The 27120-nt window shown below is 43.9% G+C and overlaps 1 protein-coding gene across 4 annotated transcripts in view; it reads left to right on the plus strand.

Moving 5' to 3' along the window:
• Window positions 1-741: 741 nt before the first annotated feature.
• The window catches only part of FBF1 (Fas binding factor 1), a 54815-nt gene continuing 28436 nt past the window's right edge, over window positions 742-27120 (plus strand). For 2 of the 4 annotated variants that reach the window (XM_063459030.1, XM_063459031.1), the window contains exons 1-11: window positions 742-967; window positions 1421-1448; window positions 3466-3507; window positions 3721-3814; window positions 5897-5948; window positions 13270-13320; window positions 21590-21722; window positions 23031-23114; window positions 23384-23455; window positions 26400-26483; window positions 26829-26942. In XM_063459030.1, the coding sequence (XP_063315100.1) occupies window positions 965-967; window positions 1421-1448; window positions 3466-3507; window positions 3721-3814; window positions 5897-5948; window positions 13270-13320; window positions 21590-21722; window positions 23031-23114; window positions 23384-23455; window positions 26400-26483; window positions 26829-26942 (757 nt within the window). In that variant the 5' untranslated portion in view covers window positions 742-964. Of the gene's footprint in view, window positions 968-1420; window positions 1449-3465; window positions 3508-3720; window positions 3815-5896; window positions 5949-13269; window positions 13321-21589; window positions 21723-23030; window positions 23115-23383; window positions 23498-26399; window positions 26484-26828; window positions 26943-27120 lie in introns of all 4 variants that reach the window. The other 2 variants (XM_063459032.1, XM_063459034.1) reach the window with 2 other exon arrangements.

Raw genomic sequence — 27120 nt, forward strand, 5'->3', positions numbered from 1 at the left:
GGTACTCCCAGCAGGCTGTAGTGGTTATGATGCCTGGAGTAGCCCTTTTAGTTTCCATTAGAGGGCAATGTTTTAAAGGGAAACCATCACTTCCCTGGACATTACATAATTGAATAAACCACATTTTGTTAACCTATTTTTGCAAATGATTCTCCATAAGTATCTAACAGATTTACACAATGATGTTAGTCCTCATCTCCAGCACAAAACAGTCTGGATTTCTACATTTAATATTTTTAGATCTCAGACACAAATATGTGTTGACTGTAGGGGATACAGTATTAAATCTCCTTGGAAATTACATTTAAAAAGTTATTTTCTTCATGTCTACCACAACTGACTAACCATAGCTTATGCCATTATTAAAATATATATATATATATATCACATGGCATTTTTCTTTTTTTACAATAGAATCCTTTAACAAAAATGTTAAAGTCTGGAAAAGTCTACTTTTTTTTATAAAGTCCAGTTTGTGAAATCTTTTTACAGTACGCAATGGCTGATAATCTGGATCTTAGAACACCAGTCAATAAGTCTGACACTTAAATCAACTCCATTCTATGACAGTAAAAATGTACACTAAGCACTGTCCTTAATAACTCCATAGCAGCCTACCAACTCATCTCCCGTGATGCTCTATTCCCAACACAGGATGTGCTTCTTTCAAAGCATGCGTGGTGCAGATTTTGGGAACTACATCTCCCTTGATGCTTTGCATTGAAATCCGGACGTGCTGGTTGTGAAGGAAGCTAAGAGAGAACGGTTGAAGTGACTGGATACAATGTAACTGCAGCTAATTCGAATCAGAAATGATCAGGATTCTATGACAACGGGCTGACACTTCCCTTCCCTGTGGGACATTCTCATATCAGTGATAGAACCTGCCATTCATGCTGTGTGATCCCCTGAACCAGGTGTCATAACAGGCTGTGCATGGGTGGATGCACCCCCAAATTCCAGCATGGTGAGCAAAAATAGGGGTCTACAAAGCACCCCTTGTCTAAAATAATGATGGGGGCATTGATGATGCAATGGTACAATTTTATAATTAAAAAACGGGGCAAGGTTCTAATGCTGGAGCAATCACCATGGAAACCAAGAGAATCCTTTTCCTTATTCCACTGGTTTCCGTGGTGATTGCTGCCACCTTTCAACTTTGCCCTGCTTTTCTTTGCAAGCTGCATTTTCATAAATCTAAAATAAGTGAATTGTGTGTTCTGAGATCTCAGTGTTAATCATGAGATGGAGAGTTTGCATGATCAATTATTTGCTAAATTCGTTAGTAGTCTTATGGGTTGTTCTACTTTTGCTGCCACGTTTGTAATATGAGTAAATTATACAAAAATACAAATTACTCAATGTTTTTCTTAATGTTTTTTCTTAATGTTTTTTTTTTTTTTCTTGTATTCTCGTTTAGGCTGCTAGACGTAAGAAAGGATTACAAGGTGTGTAAGCTCAACCAATTTCTGCTTGGTTTATATGCATTTCCTTTTTTTATTGTTTTTATCCCTCTCATATTTATGAAAAAAGTTCCTTTCTGTCCTTTTCTTCACCTGTCACGTCAGCTATGCATTTTAATTCCCTTTCTCACGGTCAGTTGACAGATGTACCCTTTGGCTTGGCAATAGTATTGCTACAACTCCGGGCACCATAACAACCTTATCTCAATATTGCCCAAAGTGGCCCTTTAAAATAATTTTTGCTCCACAGGTTCATTTTATTATAACGAAAACACAACCAAAGAAATTTAGTGGTAACCTCCAATATCTCCACACACCGCTTAATGCTAAATATCACTGTACAAACAAATGTAATAAAAACGAAATAGTGTGGATAATGGGTATAAATGAGAAACCATATCAAGTGAATATACCAGTAAAACTATTATATTGTACAGGTGAACACACACAGCAAGAGTAAACTGGCTTACACTTAAGATGGTGTGATGGCTTTCAAATTGACCTTGCAGTACAGGGAATAGTCATGCAAAGTGTGGTAGTACAATCTTGAAATGCTTTAATAGCTTTAAAAAAAAAAACTAAACACGCATAATGCAATAAAATAGATAAAATCAGTAGAATAAAATATATTGCACTTTTAGACGCACATGCCACTTGAGTGGCAATGAAAGTCCAAATACACGTCACAGGAAACAAGTCTAGTAGGTGGTGACTATCAGTTGTAAGTTCTTCTAACAGTCAGGACTGTCTGATTGATTCCAGTTACACTACCAGTTGTTAACATAACTTGTTTTGTTTTTATTTTTTCAAGTTATTACAGAGTGTCAAGATTGTACTACCACACTTTCTTTGACTGTTCCCTGTACTGCAAGCTCAATTTGAATACTATTACACTATCTTAAAGGGACACCCCAGGCACAAAAACAACTTCATCTAAATGAAGTTGTTATGGTGCCAGGAGGTCCACAAAGGCAGTCTTACCTTAAGAGGTTAAACCATTCTCGAAGGTTTTAACCCCAAAGTTGCCTCCAGCGCCGGTCTCAGTTCCTCCCCAGGTGGCACCCGGCTTCTGAATTTTCAGATTCGGGAAGCCTGGAGTGCTGCTGGGAAAGGGCGTTGCTGATTGGCTGAGTGCTCTCAGCCAATCAGCGACTCCCCATTCACTAAACTGGCTTGAAAAGAATTGTACCTTTTCCACGCCAGTTTTATGAATGGAGAGTGACTGACTGGCTTAGAGCATCAGCTCACCGCTTTCAGCCAATCAGCGGCGCCCCTATTTGGCACCGCTCCGTGCTTCCTGAATCTGAAAATTCAGAAACCGGGTGCCACCTGGGGACGAACTGAGACCGGCGCTGGAGGCAACTTTGGGGCTAATACGTTCGTATTGTGGTTAGTGTTCATCGTGTGTTAGAATATGTTTAAATATCACTTTGTGTGTACATGCTGGTTTGATCGCCTTTAGAAAGATGCATGCCTTATATAGGTATTAGGGATTTATGCTTGGGGGTGGTAACTTGATAAAGACCTTGGTGGAGGTGGAAACGTTTCTGTGTTTCTCCAGTATATCTGTTTGATACATAAACCTTAAGTGTCTGGATCATCCTGTTTTTTCTACTATTTGACGAAGGCTTTGCCCACCTCAGGTCCAGCTAAGCACCTTGGATTGAATGGAATGTGGTTTTCTTATTGTTTCTTCAAATATGGACACATTTAGCATCCAGCATGTTCCTCTCTCTTTCCCTCCTTTTTTCTTTCTTTTTCTCTCTTTGTAAATACCGGTATCTGTTTATTGCGTATTGTGTTTTTCAATGTTTTTTTCCCTTTTCTTTTTTTGTTTTCTTTTCCCTTTTAACCCCTAAAGGACCAAACTTCTGGAATAAAAGGGAATCATGACATGCCACACGTCATGTGTCCTTAAGGGGTTAAACACATTTTTTTTGTTGCATTATTGCATGTGCTTGTTCCTCTCCAAGATATTATACTGACTTGTCCCACATTACAGATTCCATTGATGATGTGCTTGGGGACCTCCTTGGGGATGATGGTAAGTTGATAATATCCATTACAAATGGCCAAAGCGATAATTATTATATTATCTACAAGCTTATATGCTCATGTGCAAAAGTGAAAATTCAGGGTCAAGTCTGTTATGCTCTCAGTTCAGCTACTATAAACTTAAATTTGAAACTCACTTTGAATTAATAACCCTGACAGTTTATTGATAAAACCGGTGATTTTATTTTTTTGGTTTTTTTAGACTTCTCCTCCCCAAAACCACAAAAAATCTCTTTGCATAAGTCTGTCCCTGTCATCCGACCACGATCCAATATGTTGTCCAATCCTAGTAAAAAGTAAGTCTATCTTTTATTCAATAATGGACTTTTTGTTGTTGTTGCTAACATTGAAATGTATTAGAAACATAGAATGTGACAGCAGATAAGAACCATTCAGCCCATCTAGTCTGCCCAATTTTCTAAATACTTTACTTAGTCCCTGGCCTTATCTTTTAGCTAAGAAGTATAGAGATAGGATACCAAAGGGAAACAACTATAGACACAATTCTAAGTGAAATGTGTCCGAGTGTTTCCCAATGCTTCTAGGCGCCAAAGAGAGACTCCAGGGGTCTCTCAGGGCATAACCCTAGATAATCAAGAAAGACAAAACAGAGCATGCAGGTTCACCACAAGGGATCATACAATGCTTCCTGGAGTTATAGATAGTAATATTGCTAAATATAAAGTAATTAACCTGTAGCGAAGTAAATGTCCTATGAGATTCTGCAGTACAGTGTTAAAGAAAGAATAAATACAATACTCTAAAATAAACACCGTGTACGGTAAACCTCCTATCTCAAAATAAGTATTGTACAAAGTCTCACAAGGCTGGTATCACAAAAAAAAGAAGCTTTATTAAATATGGCTCTACATACAAACAATTTATTGCTTCAAGGAAAGAGAAGCTATATAGTCAATCAGTATACATAGCACCAAATGGGCCTAAGAGTCAAGGTAAAGTCAGCCTGTATGAGACATGAAGGGCTGTCTAAATGAGTCAAATAAAGCCTGTTGGGTGGCCAAATAGGTATATACAATATAGCCGATTAGAGAAAGATGAAAAATGCTATTACCAGTAAAAGACTGGCAAAAAGTTAAACTATCAAAGCCTCACTCCCTGTTAAGCTTGCTAGACAGACGTAGGAGGAAAGATCAAAAGTAAAAATCAAAGTAAGTGAACCATCAAAGCAACATGCTAACCATTAGTGAAAAATAAAGTGCCTAGTGATAAAACAAAAAGCAAGAACGCCTGGAATTCGTTTCGGTGCAGAACTGCATGCACCTTCGTCAGGGTGATTTGAATTTTACTTCTGATCTTTCCTCCTGTGTCTGTCTAGCGAGGTTCTCCAAAGCCGGGAATCCCTCTACTCTATGTTCAGGGAATGTTCCCTGAACAAAGACCAGCTCTGTCGTGGGGAATCCCTCGAGTCCCCGCACTGCATCTCTGACAGGGTTTTGTGAATGCTCTGTCATGCTGTACAAGTCTTACTGAAGGAGATTGCATAGATATATGATGCAACTCCTGCAGACTTCATCTATCAATCCCATACATTGCATACACCACGTGACTCTGTGTAAATGGACCATCCATTCTGAGATCTATGTGTTTTGTGAGGGAAAAGAACAATGTTCTCTATTTGCCCACTTAGGCCAAACATTGCCTGCCTTCCCCTTGCCCTGCCTGGGCCTTAACTGAACTGAACTGGACTGTTACGTCTTAAAAAAACCTGAGCAAAACATGAAAAATAATACAAGTTATAGGTTATTTTTAACGTTTTCTTCAATGGTGCAGTTTTAAGCCCTTAAAAGTGGCGCAGCCATTTGCTTTTTTGTTTGCTAAAAGAAACACTCCAGGCACCTAAAATACAAGAAAACATCTGTTAGAACATCACTCAAAAATGATGCTCTAACACAACTCTCCTTGTGTCCATGATGCATCAGAAAAAAAACCTATAAAGTTCTACCTATACAGTATATCACACATAAACCTCTGTTTGTAGGGGTTTCTTGGGAGTATACATTCTAAGTGCGTACAGCTGTGCATTCATGATAGTACTGACTGAGCCAATGGCGTCTTTTCATGCATGGGAAAAAAACAGACGAACATTCTTATGAGTTCATGGAATTTACAGGTAGTCAAAGTATCTAATTTAGGGGTGGGCAAACCGCAGATCCCAAGATGTTGTAGAACTGCAACTTTTATGATGCTATGCCATTCTAAAATCTGGCAGGGCACCATGGCAATTATAGTTCTTTAACATCTGGGGATCTATCAGTTGACCAACCCTGATCTAAATAGAATGTGTCATAATCTAATATTATCATATAGACCAGTGCCATTCTTGTCCATATCTTATATTATAATCTTTCATGTACTAGGTCACCACTGGATGAGAATTACTTCAGTCAGCTGGCAAAGGAGGCAGAAGAGGTGAGAACCTGTTTAAGAAATAAAAAGCATGACCTTTAACTTCTCTAGCCTTATGTTTAAATATATAGTGAGCCAGCATTGTGTTCCTTTCACTACAAATTTACTAGAGTGTGTAAACAATATAAATAAAAAAAAAAGCAGATTGGGGGCATGTCTACCTGAGCACCAAGATGGCCGCTTGATTCAGGAGCTCCCAAGCATCGAGGCAATAAACCCGCTCCACAGCCAGAGCAACAGCGAGCTATGACCGCAAAAAGGGTGCAGAAACCCCTTAACACACCTCGGCTGTGCATACTCTGCCAGGAAAGCTTCCATGAAGCGCTACTTATCGGATCAGCCGCAAGTGTCCCTGAAAACCAAAATGGCGCTGACCGCGTGCAGCAAGGGGGAGGAGGACTCCCTCTCCACGAACTCTGGGGATTCCTGAGACACAGACTCGCCTTGAGACATACGTCTCCTTTTCCAACAACTCCCGACTAAAGCGGAAATCACCGAGATGTTCCCCGATATGGAAACCACGCTTCACAATGAAATCACCTCGATTACGGGTGAGGTAGAGAAGATCCGGGTGAGAGTAACAGACCTGGAGGAGGAAAGAGAAGTCGCCATCTTTGAGCTGATCCAACACCAACAACAGGTGGTACAACTACAGGAACAGGTAGCACACCTCCACAGATATGTCAAAGACCTCGACAACAGAGGCCACAGGAACAATCTGAGCATCAAGGGGTCCCAGAATCACCCGGACCTGAAAATACCTTACACATTATAATGGGAATCTTTATCAGAATACTTGGGAGGCCAGAGGACACAGCAATTGCCCTTGACCATGCATACAGGGCTCTCAGGCATTTGTCTGCAGCTGCAGAAGCCCCTAGAGACATTATATGCAGGCTGCACTATTTCATCTTTGAGGAGGACCTGATGAAGAAAGTGTGTGCATCCGGTCCCATCCTCTACAACAACCATACTGTCACCATATACCAGGACCTTACCTAGTCTACTCTGCAGGCCCCCAGAACACTGAGGCTGCTCACTGAATCCCTGACCACAAAAGGGTTACGATGCAGGTGAGGCTTCCCTCTCAGCCTCAAATTCCAACACAACAGGCTGACTTCCACCATCACATGCCCGGACGATATCCCAGAAGTTGTCAAAATTCTCAATATACAAGTACCAGAGATACCTCCATGACATGGGAACATACAGCCACTATCTAAGCAACCACACCCACAGAGGCACAGATGGAATACCACCTCAAGCAAACATAGGCTGAACAGTAAGGCCCTCCGACGTCGTACCCGAACTAATACTCACGCCTGACCTGACTCCCCCTCCCTGGAGGACTACACTGATCCTCTCAATAGTGTATGGACCTTTACACAATGGAACTCTCGCAGGCCCAGCAACTCCACTTCCCTTGTGATCATCTTTGTAAAATGCAGAGACTTTCCTAACCTCACCTGCTTCTAACACTGCCCCCCTTTTTATTTTATTTTTATTTGATGCTCCCTTACTAAAATAACTATTTTAGGAAGTGCCTTGTGCCGGAGCCCTCAGTCACCTGCAATCCACGCCCCAGCCACTGTAGCCCCCTTTGCCTGTCTACAGACTGCCACATGATGGTCTGTCTACCTGAAGTTCAACGAAACTATCCGTTAGTCACCATGGGGGTCCGAGAGAATTTTGCACAGCTATTTGACACCTGAGGCGATCGGGGAGGGCCATGGGCCCTGGACTGCCTATCTGGTCCGGGGGCCACTCGAGGCTTTGGGGGACCCCTGGCTCACCTTGGCTGGTATCTGGGCCGATCAGTCTATGTTGATTGAAGCACTCTCACTATATTTGTATGTAATGATAGAAAGGCAAACCTTTGCTTCGTTGCTTAACAACACTGTGGAAAACGGCCTCAAGACTAGTAAGGCCTCTTCAAGGCGACCACGCTCGACATCTTGCTCTTATCCCCGAACAGTTGTCATACATGCTTTCTCAAAACTTTCCTGTACATAGTTTATGTTGGCCTCCTCGGGCCCTTTTGGTTTCCTCTTTCTTATTTACTCAGGTCACACGTAAGGCCCGCTGACACTCCTGCACACCTCCCCCACATACCATAGATGTGTCAAATCAAAATAGTTTCCATAAATGCAAGGGGCTAAATATACCGGAAGAGATCACGTGCCCTGAGGGACTTCTACACAACCAAAACGGCTGTGGTATTTATCTAAGAAACACATTTTAAAGGCCCCAATGCCCTGGTTGTACATGATAAAGCAAGGGGGATGGTGATTCCCTTTTCTAACACAGTGACCTTCCAACACACAACACTGACACTTGATCCTAAAGGATGTTCACGTTTGTTCAAGGAACTCTGGCAGGTCTCCTATACACTTTTGCGAACATATATCTGCCAAACTTTAAGCAACATGCACCACTCTCCAAGATATTGCTCAAACTATTCACTTTTGCAGAAGGTATTGTAGTGGTGGGAGAAGACTTCAACATTACACTAGACCCCAGATTGGATAACACAAGAGTTAGCCCCAACTCGGACTCCAGAGGCAAAATCAGGACACAAATCAGCTTATCGACTGCTGGTGGATACAAAACCCCAACACCAGGGACTACACGTTCTACTCCCATGCCAAACAATCTTACTCTATCAACAAACTTCTCCTCCTTTCGCAGCGACATCTACACATACTATGGAAAACTATCTCCCCTATACCATGGTCAGACCATGCCATGATCACAATCCCACTTACTCCTACCAGGCCCCAGCATAAGTTTCGGAAACTAAACGAATCCCTGTCTATAACGCCAGATTCACAAACAAAATTACTGAATGCTCTCACCGCATACTTTGCAGAGAACGACACACCAGATGTCTTCCCCATTATACTATGGGTTTGGCAGCTAAAAAGCAAAAAACTAGACATATGACCCTGCTACTCCAACAAATACAAACCTTGGAACAACAACACCTGTCCCCAGACACACTGATTGAATTGATGAACACGAGACCCAAACTTAATCACCTCCTGGACACTCAGACTAAACGCTCTACTCTATTGACCAAACATATGTGCTACCAACAAGGCAATGTGCGGCAAATAACTTGTTAAAGCACTTAAACAATGACAGCAACAGACTTTAATTTCCAAAACATGCACAGACTCTGGACAGCTAGCCCACTGCTCCTCCAAAGAATTCCAGAAATTCTACTCCTGGTTGTATAACTTACCATCCAATAACGACAAGACATGGACTCCCGGCAGCCCATTGGCTTAATATATAGCATCCATCTGCAACGATCCCTGTCGCAAGAGGAGGTGGCCGGCCTCGAGGTGCCCATAACCTCAGCCAAATTAGCAATCAAACACACCCCCTTAAATAAAAACCCTGGCCTTGATGGCTTTACAGCCCAATATTATAAACAATTCCACGGTATACTATCACCACACTTTTTCAAAGCATTTAACAACCTTATCCATAGTGGCACGACATCCACACAGACATTAGAAGTCTATATAACCCTGATAGCAAAGCCGGGCAAGGACCTGGAGTCATGCGGGAGTTACCGCCTAATTTCCTTACTCAACAGCGCTTTGAAATTGTTCGCCTCAATACTGGCACAGAGACTGAGACCTCTCCTGGGGGGACTGGTCCACCCCCAATCTTCGTTCTTAATAGAGGCAAAAGAAAACATGACCAGAGCCGTCAATCTTCTCTTTCAAGCCAATAACTTAAACATACCAGCAATCTTCCTCTCAACCAATCCCGAAAAGGCGTTTGTTTTGGTGAACATGTCCTTCCCGGAGGGAGTGTTAAGGGGATTTGGGTTAGGCCCTGGCTGGAGAAGTTGTGTCGGGGCACTGTACTCCTGCCCCTTGACGCGCATCCGCCTGAATGGCCTGCTCTCAACAATGGCACGAGGCAGGGGTGCTCTTTCCCCCCTGCTATTTGTGCTAACGCTGGAACCCTTCCTAAACGCAGTAAGAAACAATACAGAGATTAGCAGTGTGGCGAAACCTCGCCACTGGGCATTGGAGAAGCCTGTTTGCCTGCCTCCTGCCTGCTGACTATGGCCCCTGGGAGATTTGGCCCTTTAAATACAGTATTTGGGCATATTGTATTTTATTATGCTGCTGCTGGCCCTTTAAGAACCATCTGGGGACATACTGTGGAGTTACTGGGTGGCCACCATTTCATGTATCAGAGGCACATTGTGAGAACAATGGATGAAGCACATGGTGAGAACAATGGATGGCGGCCATTTTAACTCACAGACACTGTTTGGACTTTTCTACACGGTGCCATTTCGCCGGTATTTGGTGCACAAAGACATCGTGCAGAAGTTTTAAACTATACAACAGGGGACACGTTATACAGTAATTATTTTTCATATAGCCTGTATATGTTCTGCGGAATCTGCATTAAACTGTATCTTCCAAACTACTGAACGGATCTGGGTGAATTTTGGATATGTGGTTCACCCAGATCCCCCAGTTCCGAGGATATACTTTATGGGGTTATTGCATCTTTTGGGGTCCCTGTGATATGTTTTCTAAAACTCTATTTCTCTGCCTGTGATAATTATATTACCCATTGTGTTCAGTAATCATATCACAGGCAGAGGGGAGGATTTTGTGTGGGAGTGTCTGTGTGTATTGTACGGATTGATTGGTTGTGTTTCAAAACCCTGTGGGCAGTACTATGTTTGTGGATTGTGAATAAAAGAGGCGGTATGTGCCAGTACAGTCAGTTCTGCTTGACCTCAAAACGAAGTGTTGTCTCATTATTGGGGGGATTGGATTGTATGCTGATTGCCAGGAGTGTAAGCTGATTGTATCCTTTTCCTGTTCAGCTGTTTACAGCATTCATATGCTTAAGAGCATTCGTATGCTTCTCCGGTTCGGTGGTTGTGGTGTCTGCTGCAGTGCTTGGAATCCTCAGGAAGCGCCAGGAGCATCCTTCAACGGAGGTACCCAGTCGGGGTGCCCGTCGATCCGTTACAAGCGGATTCCGCATGGGCCCATTTTACTACAAGATCACAGCCTATGCTAACAAACTACTTTTCTCGCTTACTAACCCCTTGCAATCCTTACCAGCCGTCGTCAAAGAAATGTAACAATACCGTTCCCTCTCCTTATTTTCAATAATTACGACAAATCAGAATACCTGGCGCTAAGAATTACTGATCAGGGCTTTAGAGAAAACATGACTGCACTAACGTACCTAGGCATTAAAATTACCACTCTTACGTCCAACCTATTCTCTGCAAATTTCTCTCCCTGCTCCGGGATGTAAAATCTGACCTGGAGCAATGGAACAAACCAACCATGTCATAGACAGGATGTCTAAACCTCCTCAAAATGAATATTCTCCCAAGGGTCCTTTATTTACTAACAGCCCTCCTGATACATGTACCAAATTCTTTTTTCTGCACCTTGGAGGCAGCTTGCTCGAGGTGAATGTGGATGGGTGGGAGGCCCCACCCATGTTACGCACCCCGAATAGGAGGGGGACTGAGATATTCCAGTGCCCGAAACTACTATATAGCTAATGCACTGGCGAGAGTGCAGGACTGGACATTCACATGAGACACTCTCATGGCACACGGACAACACACACAACCTATGCCCGTCTCATCACCCAACCATACAACCAACCATGTCCATTTGGCATAAACACAAATCAGAGACAGATCTATCCCCTTCTACCTCCCCACTTCTATCACTAACCTTCAACCCCACTATCTCGCTGGCTCCAAACCAGAAAAACAACATACGAGCACTAGACCTATATACCACCGACTCACTCCCATCATACCAAACAAACACCACAATTTTGCAGATAAATTTAATTATCATCGTCTCACGCATTACTTGCAATCACTTCCAGGCCTAGAGGACAGACTTGGGCCCCTCACCACTCTCGAACAGATCTGCACCTCCCACACATGTTCCAAGAGACTGCTCTTGGAAACCTATAAACTGCTTAACACTCCCAAGTTGCTGACGCTCCCATCGTACACACAATCATGGGAACAGGACTTACATCAGTGGCAAAAAATCTTTCAGATTACATACTCACTAGCCACAAGCTCAAGGTTCCTAGAGGTAGGCTTGAAACTACCTACGAGGTGGTATCCCACCCCAGATAGACTACACAGATGGAAAGCCTCCAACACAGGTTCTTGCTGGAGATGTGGAGCCGACAAGGGCACAATCTCGCACATAGGGTTGTACTGTCCTCCGATCAAAAGGTTTGAGGATAACTTGCTTCCCCTCATTTGCTCTATTAGTGGCTGCCAAATCTCAGCAGAACCAGCAGAGATTCTCCTCCTACACACCGATAACCCTCTGACCCAGCTGTGGAAATCCCGTCTACCAATGCTATTGCTAGCTGCTAAGTCACTCATCCCATTACACCAGAGATCGCCCCATGTACCCTCCACAACGGAATGGAAAGGCAAGAGATTAGAAAGATGGAGGAATTAACCGCATACTCACTTAATAAATATTCCAGGTTCAGGGAAATTTGGCAACCTTGGGAAGCCCACACATTATCATAAAAGCTATACTGCCTAATTAGGACCTTGGGGAACTATGAAACCGTATATACAACATCCTTGACCACACGGTACATCTCTATGGTTAATGGAGACATTTCATTTATCTACAGAGAAAATGCATTTCACACTAGTCATGTCGGCAAAACCAATCTCATGTAATGTTTAATTAAGCTACATAAGTTACACTACCCTTTTTACGTTTCATCTCTTTGTAAATTTGCCCCGTTTACATTTATGTCGCACATTGACCTTTCTGCGATGTCTTAATTGTACTGCTAGTCTATACTGTATCAACAGATAAAATGTCTGCAATTGTCATTTACCTCTGTATCGCCGATATGCCTAATAAAAAAAACTTAGAAAAAAACAAGCAGATTGTTAATACCAGTCTGTTATTAGTAACTCTACCATTACACATGATTACAAGCTGGACTGTAATGACGTAAAATAAGCAAATTAAGCACACGTGTTTAAACGATTAATCTAGCCACTATATCACACTATAGTGGTTATGGTACCAGGTGTTGGGATCCCACATTAAGTAGTCAACCTGTTTTCAAATATTTTAAAACCTGGGTCCTCCTGGCACATATGGCCTGGCCCCTCTTCTCTGTTCCATCTCAAGCAGAAATCCCCTGTTGCAATTATATATCAAAACAATCTCTGTTTGACGGATGTGCTAAAATATGCCCCTCTACCCATGCATCTACCCCTTGTTTTCTCACTGTAATTGTCTGCATTCTGCAGGAGTCTGACATCTCAGAAGCTGATGCTCAAGCTCTTCTTGAAAGCATGAAGGTAATTATGTTTCATGGATTGTTTATGAGTTGTAACTACAAATTCTTTATTGTTCATTACTGTAACTGCATGCATGCATGCATGGCCACAAATCACTTCATTAATGAGAAGATATTGCAGGGCAAAGCATTCTGTAAGCTAAAAGAAGATATGTTCCAACTTGTAGAGTAGTTTCATTCATGCTTGTACATGGATTTACAGGATAAACACAATGCTTTCGTTAGTAGCAGTGGGGGGGACGATTTGCTTAGAAATCTGTTACTTCCTGGTCCTGTCCGAAGCAGCAGTTTTGCATCCAACATATAAAATTAGACGAGTTTCATGTGCAGCCTGGGATTACCTTTTAAAAGCACTATCAAGTTTATGGTTTTATGGAATAATTTTTTTTTTTTTTTTTTATATTCAAGATAGGCTTTTATTCACATCATTTTGCATACATAAACAGTGGGCTTGTTTCTATATAAGCTGTTGTACAATAATATTGCAGCATTACAGTGCAGTAAAGTCAGTCGTGATAGCAATAATATAATTACAAGTTTGGAAACCAACGCGTCCATGAAGTGTACTACAGGTGCCATATCTGTATACAGGCGTTTATAATAAAGGGTGCGAATGTAATATGACATACTGTGACATTGCCGACAGATATTACAAAATAAGTGGGCATTTTTATGAAGATGTGCTTAATGAACTCAAGAGTAACGAGTATATTATATATGTAAGTCTATCAGTGCTAACTTTAAGTATTTAAATTAATACTAATATAAGTACAGCAGGCTTAGTAGCGCATGTCTTATAAAGATAACTAATAGTCGGTATGGGGAAGTATGTAGGAAAATCGCATGGTTGCAACTGTGCATCAGGCCCACCTGCTATCCAAGTTGTATGAGCTATGTGAGTTTTCAGGTTAACCTCTAAAGGCGAGTGTCAGCCCACAGTGTTTCGCCTATGTATGTCTGATTGTTCCTTTTTCTTTGCTCTATCCTATTTCCTGTGTGTTTTCCTGCAATTATAAAGGGTATATTCCCAAAAAAATAAATCAATTTACAGGGTTACAGTTATGAACGTTGTGCCTTAACGTGCGGGAAGAAGAATGCAGCGAAGAAGAAGCAGGTCTTCTGTTTATCGCCACCTGGGAGCCCCTGGGTTCTTATGATTTATCTTGTGGCAAAAACTGTGTCATTAACTATGGTGTATGGCCTACTCCATTCTACTGTTAGGCTTATGTAGCCATAGCCCAGGCTGTCAGGGCTCCGCGGGCAGCGGTGAGGGGAGGCTGCAATCCTCTCGCAGCACTCACCCTCGGTCCGTCGCCGCCCGCGGTCCCCTCTCCCCTTACCGATAAGCGAGCGGCGTCCTCTCCTCTTGACACGCCGCTCGCGTCCTCCTCTCCTCCTCCCAGCGGCAGCATGTCTAACGCTGCACGCTGGGAGCCGGCACTATTATCTAAGCGCCGGGGTCACTCACGTGACCCGGCGTTAAAGCTACAGTGCAACAAACACAGTGGGGGGTATAGATATCCCCCACGTGTGTTTGTTAATACTGATTGGTGGTTAGCCAATCAGGATTCAGGCTAGGATTTAAATACTTACCTTTCCTGTCTATCTGTGCACTGTTGTGGTCTTTGCTTTATAGTATCGATTGTGAACGTGTGCTTTCTGGTTACGTACCCTCTGGCTTGTTATACTGACTTTGTGACTTTCTCCTACCCTTTGACCTCGGCTTGTTTCTCGTTATTCTGTTTTCTGGTTCCCCTTACTCGGCTTGTCTCCTGACTATTCTTTGTGTGCTTAGCCCGGCCACTCTAAGGACCGGTACAGCACACTTTCTGTGTGTGTGTCTGTGTGTGTGTTAGCGTGTTGGGTTCCCCGGAATCGTGACATTACAACAGGGCCATAATGGAACCTGCTGACATACCACAGCTCCTAGTTAATCAGGAGGCTAGAATGGATGGCTTGGACCACCGTATGGATCAGTTTGCTCAAGCTTTGCAGACCATACTGGCTCGTACTGCACACCTGCAGCCTGCCGTCCAGGAGGCGGTTGCTGCTGTGCCCGAACCCATTGCCACTCCAGTACCCGTTCCTGCTCATGAAGTCCATATGACACCGCCACAGCGCTATAGTGGTGACCCAGCATTGTGTCGTGGTTTCCTCAATCAAATTGACATCCATCTGGTGATGAATCCACGTTCCTATCCCACCGACAGATCCAAAATTGCCTTTTTGATAAACCACCTGTCTGGGAGAGCTTTAGCATGGGCAAACCCCATGTGGGAAAATATGTCTCCTATGTCCTTTGCGGATTTTTTGTCAGCATTCAAACGCACGTTTGATCAACCCGGTAGGGTTGCCTCTGCTGGCAAAGCTCTGCTTAGGGTTCGACAGGGTAACAGATCTGTAGCGGATTATACTATCGAATTCCGCACTCTAGCAGCTGAAGTGGTTTGGAATAACGACGCCCTCGTAACAGCCTTTCAGGAGGGTTTGGCCGCTTACATACTGGATGAGATAGCATCCAGGGAACTGCCTGTCCTTCTAGATGATATTATAGACTATGTAATCCTTATTGATAACCGCATTAGAGAGAGACGTAGTCAAAGACGGCTGGATACACGGGTGTTACCTGCTCTACCCAGTACTGCATTACTAGCGTTACCCGCTCCTAGGCAACCATCCCCCGAACCCATGCAATTGGGTGCTACGGGGTTAACTGAGGCTGAAAGAACGTATCGTAGAAGGGAGGGGTTATGTCTCTATTGTGGAAAGAGGGGTCACCACTGTAATACATGCCCTAAATTACAGGGAAACTCCAGCACCTAAGGCCTAGAGAGGGGTCGGCCGCGGGTGTTATGACTTTGTCCCCTCATGTGTCCATCTCCAGACCATTTATTACGGTCTCTCTTTTGGTCAATAAAACCACCATAACAACTAAAGCCTTGATCGATTCAGGTGCGGCTGACATCCTTATGGATGAGACCTTTGCCAGAACCGCAGCCTTGACTTTGATCCAAAAGGCCACACCCTTGGCCGTTGAGGCCATAGATGGTAGACCACTTGAGAGACCTCTGGTGACCCATGAAACCCAAGATATAGAGATGTCTGTGGGTGCTTTACACAAGGAAAGGTTAACCTTCCAAATAATTGACTCCCCTACTGCTTCCATTGTTCTGGGTTTTCCCTGGTTAGTGAAACACAACCCAGTACTTGATTGGGGTTGTTTAGACATACTCTCCTGGGGGGAATCTTGTCAACGAGACTGTATGGCCCAAGTACGTCCCATTTGTTTACTTAACGTGCCCACGGCTAAACCGCTTTCTGTTTCTGTCCCTTCTGTGTATGCAGACCTTGCTTTGGTTTTCGAAAAAAGGGAGGCAGATAAGCTACCCCCACACCGTGAGTATGACTGTGCCATAAACCTATTACCGGGTACTATGCCTCCTAGGGGTAAGGTCTACCCTCTTTCTGAGAAAGAAAACCAGGTCATGGAGGAGTACATACGAGAGGCCTTAAGTAAAGGTTTTATTAGAAGGTCCTCCTCTCCTGCTGGTGCTGGTTTCTTTTTTGTGGCAAAAAAGGAGGGCGATTTGAGACCGTGTATAGACTACAGAGCCCTAAACAATATAACGATTAAAAATGCCTATCCGATTCCCCTCATTACCGAATTGTTTGATCGTGTCAAAGGTTCTAGATATTTTACTAAACTAGACCTCAGGGGGGCTTATAACCTTGTTCGTATTAAGGAGAATGATGAATGGAAAACGGCGTTCAATACGCGTAGTGGGCATTACGAGTATCTGGTCATGCCTTTTGGATTGTGTAATGCTCCTGCCGTTTTTCAGGACCTCATAAACGATGTCCTTAGAGATCTACTGCATGTCTGTGCTGTAGTCTACCTAGATGACATACTTGTATATTCTCCAGATTTGAAGACACATCATACTCATGTTAGGATGGTGCTTAAAAGGTTGTTGCAGAATGGTCTTTATTGTAAATTAGAGAAATGCTTATTCGACCAAACCTCTGTACAATTCCTGGGTTATGTTATTTCTGAACAAGGATTCAGCATGGATCCTTCAAAATTGGAAGCTATACTGTCCTGGCCCCTTCCCCAAGGACTTAAGGCAATACAGCGATTTATAGGGTTTGCCAATTATTATAGAAAGTTTGTTAAAAACTTCTCATCCATTATTTCCCCTATCACTAAACTGACAAAAAAGGGTTTACACCCCAGGGTTTGGAATCCTAATGCTATTGTGGCCTTCGAGACTCTAAAAAAGGCATTTGCCACTGCCCCTGTGTTACACCATCCTGATCCTTCCCTTCCCTTTGTACTGGAAGTAGACGCCTCTGAATCAGGTATAGGAGCAGTGTTGTCACAAAGACAATCGTATGACGAACCCCTCCTTCCCTGTGGTTACTTTTCAAAACGCTTGTCAGAGTCTGAAAAGAATTACGACGTTGGGAACAGGGAATTATTAGCTATAGTGATGGCATTTAAAGAATGGAGGTACTTGTTAGAGGGAGCTAGACACAAGATTTTGGTTATAACCGATCATAAAAATCTATCCTATATCGCAGATGCTAAGAGGTTATCCTCTCGTCAGGCTAGATGGTCTTTATTTCTCTCACGTTTTCAGTACATAATCACATACAGGCCTGGTTATCGAAATGTCAAGGCTGATGCCATCTCCCGCCAGTACGAACCTGTAGATTCTATTACCTCCACTCCTGAGCCCATTGTACCCACAACTAATATAATAGCTACTACCCGTTTGGTTATCTCGTCTCTTTTTCTTGATGGTATCAAGTCATACCAACCCCAAGCACCCTCTGAGACCCCTACTGGTAAGCTGTACGTGAAAGTAAAAGACAGAAAGAAGTTGTTAACTTTATTTCACACAGCCAAAACGGCTGGTCATCCAGGGGTTACCAAGACTTACAAGGGTCTTCTCCAACAGTTTTGGTGGCCCTCACTCAAAAAAGACGTGGTAGATTACGTGCAGGCTTGCCGTGTCTGTACACAGTGTAAGTCCCCTAATGTTAAACCCCTGGGACTCCTTATGCCCCTATCTGTACCCAAGAAACCGTGGACACACTTATCGATGGACTTTATTGTGGATCTTCCTTCATCTGATGGGCAGACAGTAATTTTGACTGTAACGGATAGGTTCTCCAAAATGGCGCACTTCATTCCGCTTAAGAAGCTACCTTCTGCGGTTCAGTTGGCTCAGGTGTTTGCCAAAGAAGTGTTCCGCTTGCATGGTATACCACAAGATATCGTAACTGACAGGGGCCCTCAGTTTGTCTCTCGGTTTTGGAGAGGCTTTTGTGCTGAGATGGGGGTCTCCTTATCGTTTACTTCCTCCTATCATCCGCAATCTAATGGAGCTGCCGAACGAGCAAATCAGTCTGTGGAGTTGTATTTACGCTGTTTCACGAATGCACACCAGGACAACTGGTCCCGTCTCCTTCCCTGGGCTGAGTTTGCCAGGAACACTGTGTCTCATTCTTCTACTGGCGTAAGTCCTTTTATGGTGGCTTATGGGTTCCAACCCGCTGTCCTTCCCGGTGTATTCTCCGACAAGGGAATGCCCGCTTTGGACGAGCACCTCGCCTCCTTACGGAAGATGTGGGATCAGGTCCATGCTGCTCTTTGTCGTGCTGCTGCTACTCAAAAGAGGTTTGCTGATCGTCGTAGGTGTGCGGCTCCTTCTTATGCTCCGGGTGATAGGGTTTGGTTGTCCTCTAGGAATCTCCGCCTTAGGGTTCCCTCGATGAAGTTCGCGCCCAAGTTCCTTGGTCCCTATAAGGTGTTGCGTAGGGTGAATCCTGTATCCTACTCCCTGGCCTTGCCCCCTTCCATGCGCATCCCTAACACCTTTCACACCTCCCTTTTGAAGCCCTTGCTCTGTAATCGGTTCTCTGGCTCTCTCAGGCGTTCCGATGCCCTCCGCGCGGTCTCTAGTGACGTATATGAGGTGGCTGCTCTCCTTGATTCTCGTTTCTCTCGAGGTCGGTTGCAGTATCTGGTTGATTGGAAGGGTTATGGCCCGGAGGAGCGGTCGTGAGTTTCTGTCTCTGACTTGAACGCCCCCTCCTTGATCCGCTCCTTTCATGCGCGGTTTCCTTTGAAGCCTTCGGCTTCCCGCCCTCTGGGCGGTCTTCGAGGGGGGGGTTATGTCAGGGCTCCGCGGGCAGCGGTGAGGGGAGGCTGCAATCCTCTCGCAGCACTCACCCTCGGTCCGTCGCCGCCCGCGGTCCCCTCTCCCCTTACCGATAAGCGAGCGGCGTCCTCTCCTCTTGACACGCCGCTCGCGTCCTCCTCTCCTCCTCCCAGCGGCAGCATGTCTAACGCTGCACGCTGGGAGCCGGCACTATTATCTAAGCGCCGGGGTCACTCACGTGACCCGGCGTTAAAGCTACAGTGCAACAAACACAGTGGGGGGTATAGATATCCCCCACGTGTGTTTGTTAATACTGATTGGTGGTTAGCCAATCAGGATTCAGGCTAGGATTTAAATACTTACCTTTCCTGTCTATCTGTGCCCTGTTGTGGTCTTTGCTTTATAGTATCGATTGTGAACGTGTGCTTTCTGGTTACGTACCCTCTGGCTTGTTATACTGACTTTGTGACTTTCTCCTACCCTTTGACCTCGGCTTGTTTCTCGTTATTCTGTTTTCTGGTTCCCCTTACTCGGCTTGTCTCCTGACTATTCTTTGTGTGCTTAGCCCGGCCACTCTAAGGACCGGTACAGCACACTTTCTGTGTGTGTGTCTGTGTGTGTGTTAGCGTGTTGGGTTCCCCGGAATCGTGACACAGGCTCCATATTAAGTTTGTACCTAGTATAACTCCCTCTAGCACTCCAGGTAATCATGATGTGGTAGTATAAAAGAAGGGGAAGGGTGCCCTCGGGGTTGTGGAGGGGCCTGTGGGATAGGGCCCTACGTGAAGATCCCCGGTTAGGTCCTCTTGTGAACCCCAGGGATCTTGGTCCAAGCACATGAGGCCAGGTTATATGAATAAAAAATAAAATAAAAAAAACACAAGTAAGTAATTAAGGAAATAAAATTAAGTAAAAATAACTTCCTGCTTTAGGTGGGAGCTATCCCTTCCTTGAGTGTGTCACATGTAAGGTGTAGTATGAATCCTTTGCGGGGCCCTGCCCAGTGCATCAACATCAGGCACTCGTGGGTGCCAACATATACATTAACACCCGGCTCCGGGTAAAGGCCCCCCCCCATGAGCTTCTCGGTATAGCGGGCACTCGAGGTACCCCCAGTCCATGAGACCCCCCTCTCCTAGAGTCCACTAACTGGGCGGCCTCTGCACCTCCACTGTCCCGGTGGAGTCTTGATAAGTAAGACAGGGTGCCTCCGAGGGCCCCCTCCATCTCGGCCACTGCTCCTAAGCTTAGTCCATGCGGCCACCGGTCCACCGCAGCCCCCCATAGAAGAGCCCGGCCGGGCTCGCAGCAACGGGAAGCAACATTCTCCGGATCTCCTAGAGATGGAGGTCACTCCTGTCTGACCCGAGACAGTCCGGCAGCCATGATGCCACTGCATGTTGGCAGTTCTCTTGGCGCTCCTGAGTGATTTCTGGGCGGACTCCTGGGTGAGTGTGTTAGGAGTCATTTAATCCGTTCCGTGACAAGGCAAGTAGGGGGCTCCACAATGTATGTCTTGTCTTCCCTGTAGTGGCTGAGTACATACTGGCAGAGCTGCATCCAACGTCCCGCAATTGCAGGCTGGTAACCGCAAGCCTGTATATGAAAACTTGCATCTTCAAAACAGGAAACAATTTAACAGGTGACCGGGATGAACCCCCCTGGTCCTGGGGGGGGGGGGGAGTGCGGGGCCGCAGTGTGTTCTCTCCGGTCGCCTCTTGCACGTTAGGAGAGACAGGCGCTTTCATATCATGCTCGTTCACTGAGCATGTGCAGAGTGCTTCCAGGCACAGCAATAGGCCTCAGGTTCATGCCATAATGTAGGCCTGAGTTTTCAGCTTCCTCACTTTTGTAAGATCTGCAGCCGTCGGTTGGTCTCTTTGTGATGCTGGCAGGTTACTCTATTCAGATATTTTGAAGGGTTAATAGTCAGTTTGTGGGCAGAAAATCAGTATTTATTCAGGCTTAGGACCAGAGCTGCATGAGATGGCTTCCTTTCAGCTCCACGGTCCGGCCCCGCCCCCTTTTGTGGAATATTTTACATTTATTTTGGGTTGTTGACATATTACAGCAGATCATTAATTTTCAGTTCTCCCATTACAGGACTTGGATGATATGGATGCAGAGATATTTGGAACCAAAAAGCCAAAATCGGCCCCTGCAAAGAATGTTGGGATGGGTCAAGGTACTGACATTGAACTGAGAAAGGGAGATAAAGCAATGGAACCTAGGAGAGGTGAGGAATCATTCTCACACATGTAGCAGGGAATTGGAAACATTTTAATAGTGGCACTGCCTTGTATAGACACACTTTTTATTTCTGTGTTTGAGAATTTACTAAAAGGAATAGTCCAATATCATGTAAGTCCCCCTTGTGCTGCCAAAACAGCTCTGAATATCTCCTGTGGTACTTGGCACCAAGACATTAGCAGGAGGTTCTTTAAGCCCTGCACATTGCAAAGTGGGGCTTCAATAGATTAGATTTGTTGTTCCAGCACATCTCACAGATGCTCAATCAGATTGAGATCTGGGCTATTTGGCGGCCAAGGCAACATCTTGAACTCTTTGTCATGTTCCTCAAACCAAAACGTGATTCATTAGAACAGGCAACCTTCTCCCATTGCTCCATGGTGCTCACGTCCCGATTGAAAGCTTTTTCGGTGGTGGACAGGGGTCATCATGGACACTTGATCTGTCTGCAGCTATGCAGCAAACTGTGATACACTGTGTGTTCTGTCATGTTTCTATTGTGGCCAGCATTACGTTTTTCAGCAATTTCAGCTACAGTAACTCTTCTGTGTAATCGGACTAGAGGGGTTAGCCTTCACTCCCCACGTGCATCAATGAGCCTTGGAGGCCCATGACCCTGATGCCGGTTCCCCGGTTGTCCTTCCTTGCACCCTTTTGCTAGGTTCTAAACACTGCATACCTGTGATAGCCCACAAGACTTGCCACTTTGGAGATGCACAGACACAGTCATCTAGCCATCACTATTTGACCATTGTCACAGTCACTCTGATCTTTTCGTCTGCCCATTTTTCCTGCTTCCAGCACATGAAATTCAAGAACTGACTGTTCACTTGCTGCCTAATATATCCCACCCATGGACAGGCACCATTGTAATCAATGTTTTCACTTGACCTGTCTGTGGTTTTAATGTTGTAGCATGATAAGAAAGAACATGCAGAGTTTAAATACTGTTCAGACCTCTCTATTTAGTGATGGCGTATGCAGCAAAAGTAGAATAATAATCTCACACATATCATGCTGGGTATTGTGCAGTAGAGTACATGTAGGATATGTCTGTCATAATAAAAGGGATTGGAAATCAGTATAACTAGCCAGAGCCAACTGTAAAATACTTATGCCTGCCCCAATCTTTCACTATTTAACTAATGTATTTTGGACTAATAAAATGTTTTAATGACAAGTTTATAGAATATAAATGACAATATTTTGTTTGTTTTTCACTGTTTGCTTAGATGTTATGTCCATTTATCCACTTACTGGAGAGATCTAATGTGAATTCTGTTTCCTGTTTCAGGTCGCTCTGCCCCTGAGAGTGAGAAGAAAGCCTCACCTGCCCCTGTGGCTCAACCTCGTTCCTACAAAAAGTTCTCCTTTGATGGTAGGTTGTAGCTCTAACAAGTGTCTAAGGTGCTGCTAGTGTCCATCCTCTGAATGTTTTTTTTTTGCTGGTCAGAGGATGCACAGACCATAATGACACTTGGTAGACTCAGTGTGGTGTTCGAGCACTACTTAGATGATTTGAGGTTTTGGAGCATTGTGTGGATGATATGCCTAGAGGGAATTAAGAGCCATATGATAGAGGGACATCCCCAGTAGGAATTTAATTTGATTGGCTGTGTTGTATTTTTATTTTTTGTTTCTTTTAAGATGAAGATGACCCGTTGGCTGGACTTATGTCTGATGAAGATAATGGAATTGCCAAAAAGACAAAAACCTCAGGTAACGTGCCAACTTTGGATTTGGCCTCCGTAAACACTGCAGGTACAAAAAGGGTCATAATATACAATTAAAATGCATACTCGAGTGATACTCGAAAAATTAGAATATCGTGCAAAAGTTCATTTATATCAGTAATGCAACGTAAATGCAACGTAAAAGGGGAAACTAATATATGAGATAGACGCATTACATGCAAAGCAAGATAGTTCAAGCCGTGATTTGTCATAAATGCGATGATTATGGATAACAGCTCATGAAAACCCCAAATCCACAATCTCAGTAAATTAGAATATTGTGAAAAGGTGCAATGTTCTAGGCTCACAGTGTCCCACTCTAATCAGCTAAGTAAGCCATAACACCTGCAAAGGGTTTCTGAGCCTTTAAATGGTCTCTCAGTCTGGTTCAGTAGGAATCACAGTCATGGGGAACACTGCTGACCTGACAGTTGTACAGAAAACCATAATTGACACCCTCCATAAGGAGGGAAAGCCTCAAAAGGTAATTGCGAAGTAAGTTGGATGTTCCCAAAGTGCTGTATCAAAGCACATTAATAGAAAGTTATGTGGAAGGGAAAAGTGTGGAAGAAAAAGGTGCACAAGCAGCAGGGATGACCGCAGCCTGAAGAGGATAGTCAGGAAAAGGCCATTCAAAAGTGTTGGGGACTTTCATAAGGAGTGGACTGAGACTGGAGTCGGTGCATCAAGAGCCACCACACACAGACGGACCCTGGACATGGTCTTCAGATGTCGTAGTCCTCTTGTCAAGCCGTTCCTGAACAACAAACAATGTCAGAAGCGTCTTACCTGAGCTAAAGAAAAACAGACCTGGTCTGTTGCTCAGTGGTCCAAAGTCCTCTTTTCTGATGAGAGCAGTTTTTGCATCTCATTTGGAAACCAAGGACCCAGAGTCTACAGGAAGAATGGGGAGGCACACACTGCAAGATGCTTGAAGTCCAGTGTGAAGTTTCCACAGTCTGTGTTGATTTGGGGAGCCATGTCATCTGCTGGTGTTGGTCCACCGTGCTCCATTAAGTCCAGGGTCAACGCAGCCGTCTACCAGGAGATTTTGGAGCACTTCATGCTTCCTTCCGCAGACAAGCTTTATGGGGATGCTGACTTCATTTTCCAGCAGGACTTGGCACCTGCCCACACTGCAAAAAGCACCAAAGCCTGGTTAAATGACCATAGGATTACTGTGCTTGATTGCCCACCAAACTCGCCTGACCTGAACCCCATAGAGAATCTATGGGGCATTGCCAAGAGAAAAATGAGAGACATGAGACCGAATAATGCAGAAGAGCTGAAGGCCGCTGTTGAAGCCTCCTGGTCTTCCATAACACCTCAGCAGTGCCATAGGCTGATAGCTTCCATGCCACTCAGCATTGAGGCAGTAATTGATGCAAAAGGGGCCCAAACCAAATACTGAGTCCATATGCATGCTTATACTTTTCAGAGGTCCGATATTGTTCTATGTACACTCCTTGTTTTATTGATTGCATGTAATATTCTAATTTACCGAGATTGTGGATTTGGGGTTTTCATGAGCTGTAAGCCATAATCATCGCATTTATGACAAATCACGGCTTAAACTATCTTGCTTTGCATGTAATGCGTCTATCTCATATATTAGTTTCCCCTTTTACGTTGCATTACTGAAATAAATGAACTTTTCCATGATATTCTAATTTTTCGAGTATCACCTGTAAATATATGACACAGAGAAACTGCTGTCTGCGAGACAACAGGGAAAGAACATACATAATCATGGCCATAGTCAAACCTCTCTAGTTGACCAAAACAAGAACAACTACAGTGTGATGAGAGAGTATATTGTTGCTTTGGCTGATAAAAGTTTATCAAGTTAAGACTTTCTCACATCTGTTTCTGCTGTTTATCAAAAAGAAGGGGGGGGGGGGGAAACAATTTTGCAGCAAACCAGGAAAATATTTCTTCTCAACTCCAGCATGGCAGTTAGATTTATCCTTGGTTCGAGAAGCTGTTGCCCCACATATTAAATAGCATATGCCTAAATATTATCATTCATCCTGTCTGATCCAGTCTTTGTTTAAAAATCTGTACAGTACACTTACATCCTTCACTCGAAAATGACTTGTTTCATGCTAGCTTTACTATTTAAACATACATTTAAAAAGTGCAGCATACCCACAATGCTGACCTACTGTACGGTTATCTATGTTATGCTTCCTCTTGTGACAATATGTGCCGTTGAGGACACTGCACGCCCGGCTATGTTATTTCCATGCACGACAACAACAAAGATTTGCAAAGAAAGAAAAAGAAAAATTGAGACTTGCACGTCTCACATGTTACTTACATGTTCAGGGAACCTGCACGTTCCACAGTTTCCCATTTAATTGATACAGACCTGTGAGTCGAGTACTACTCTGTGATATGCTATATTCTATACAAAAGTAACAAGCGGATTCTCTTATCTAAATAAAAAGATGTTCAACAAAAAAAAAATAATAATCTGTACAGGCTCTGATAAAATCACCTATTTTGTCCCGAGAACTAATTCCTCTTTTTATGAGAATACCTTACTGTCCTTAGCAACACCTTATGAACTTTGTTGTCTAGTTTGTTCTTTATACCTATTCCCAAATCCTTCTCCTGTGTTGTTTTGTTTAAATTCTGAATTAGACTCATGGGGCAAGATTAGATTTCTCTTTACAGGAAATGTGTAGGGAGACTATGTAAGACACATGCAGGGGAAATGTGCCTAGGGCTGCATTAACAAAATGCAGAGAACTGAGCAGTGAGACTGCAGGGTGTTGATCGGTACAACAAAACCACGTTATTCGCTTTGGTGGTTATAGTGACCTTTTGTGTATTATTTTTTTAATCTTTCAATTTATATAAAGATGACTTAGGTTGATTAATCCTCTCACTGGAGCTGTATAGTGTAAATTCTGTTTCCATTTCAGGACACTTTGCTCCAGAAATTGAGAAGAAGCCCTCCTCTGCTCCTGCGGCACCATCACATTCTGAAAAGAGGCTTTCCTTTGATGGTAGGTTATTGCGTCTACAAGTGCCTGGGGTGCTGCTTGTGTCCATCCTCTGAATGCTCTGTTTTGTTTTGCTGCTGGTCAGAGGATGCACTGAGCTTCCAGACATCTCCAGATAAGAAAGGTAATGCACTGTATAGGAAAGACAGCCAGTGGGGTCAGGGTATGGATGACATTATCAGTAAGGATTTAAAGCATGGTAAAGTCACATACACAGTTTAGGTTCCATATACCGTGTGTATTTATAGTACTGTTAGAGGGACCCGCATATACCGTGAGGATTTACAACATTTTGGTAAAAAGATAGAATACCGTGCCCTGGATTTTTATCTCTGTTTATTGTCTAAGACCTAGATGACCCTCTGGCTGGACTCTTGTCTGATGAAGATAATGGAAATGCCAAGATGACAAAAACTACTGGTTATGTGCCAACTCATGAATCTGTTCCCTTAAAGAATGCAGGTAGGAAAGGATGACAAACATAATGTAATGTAGCACTGTATAAGGTGTGAAGTGGAAGTTAGGTTTGGTCCGCAGGTGTGATTATGGGTATTTTCCATTAAAATGATTGTACTGTGTTCTTTAGGCATCAAAACAACTTTAGCTTAATGAAGCAGGTTTAGTATATAGACCATGTCCC

The sequence above is a fragment of the Pelobates fuscus genome, chromosome 6 (genome assembly GCF_036172605.1).
Source record: "Pelobates fuscus isolate aPelFus1 chromosome 6, aPelFus1.pri, whole genome shotgun sequence".
NCBI lineage: Eukaryota > Metazoa > Chordata > Amphibia > Anura > Pelobatidae > Pelobates > Pelobates fuscus.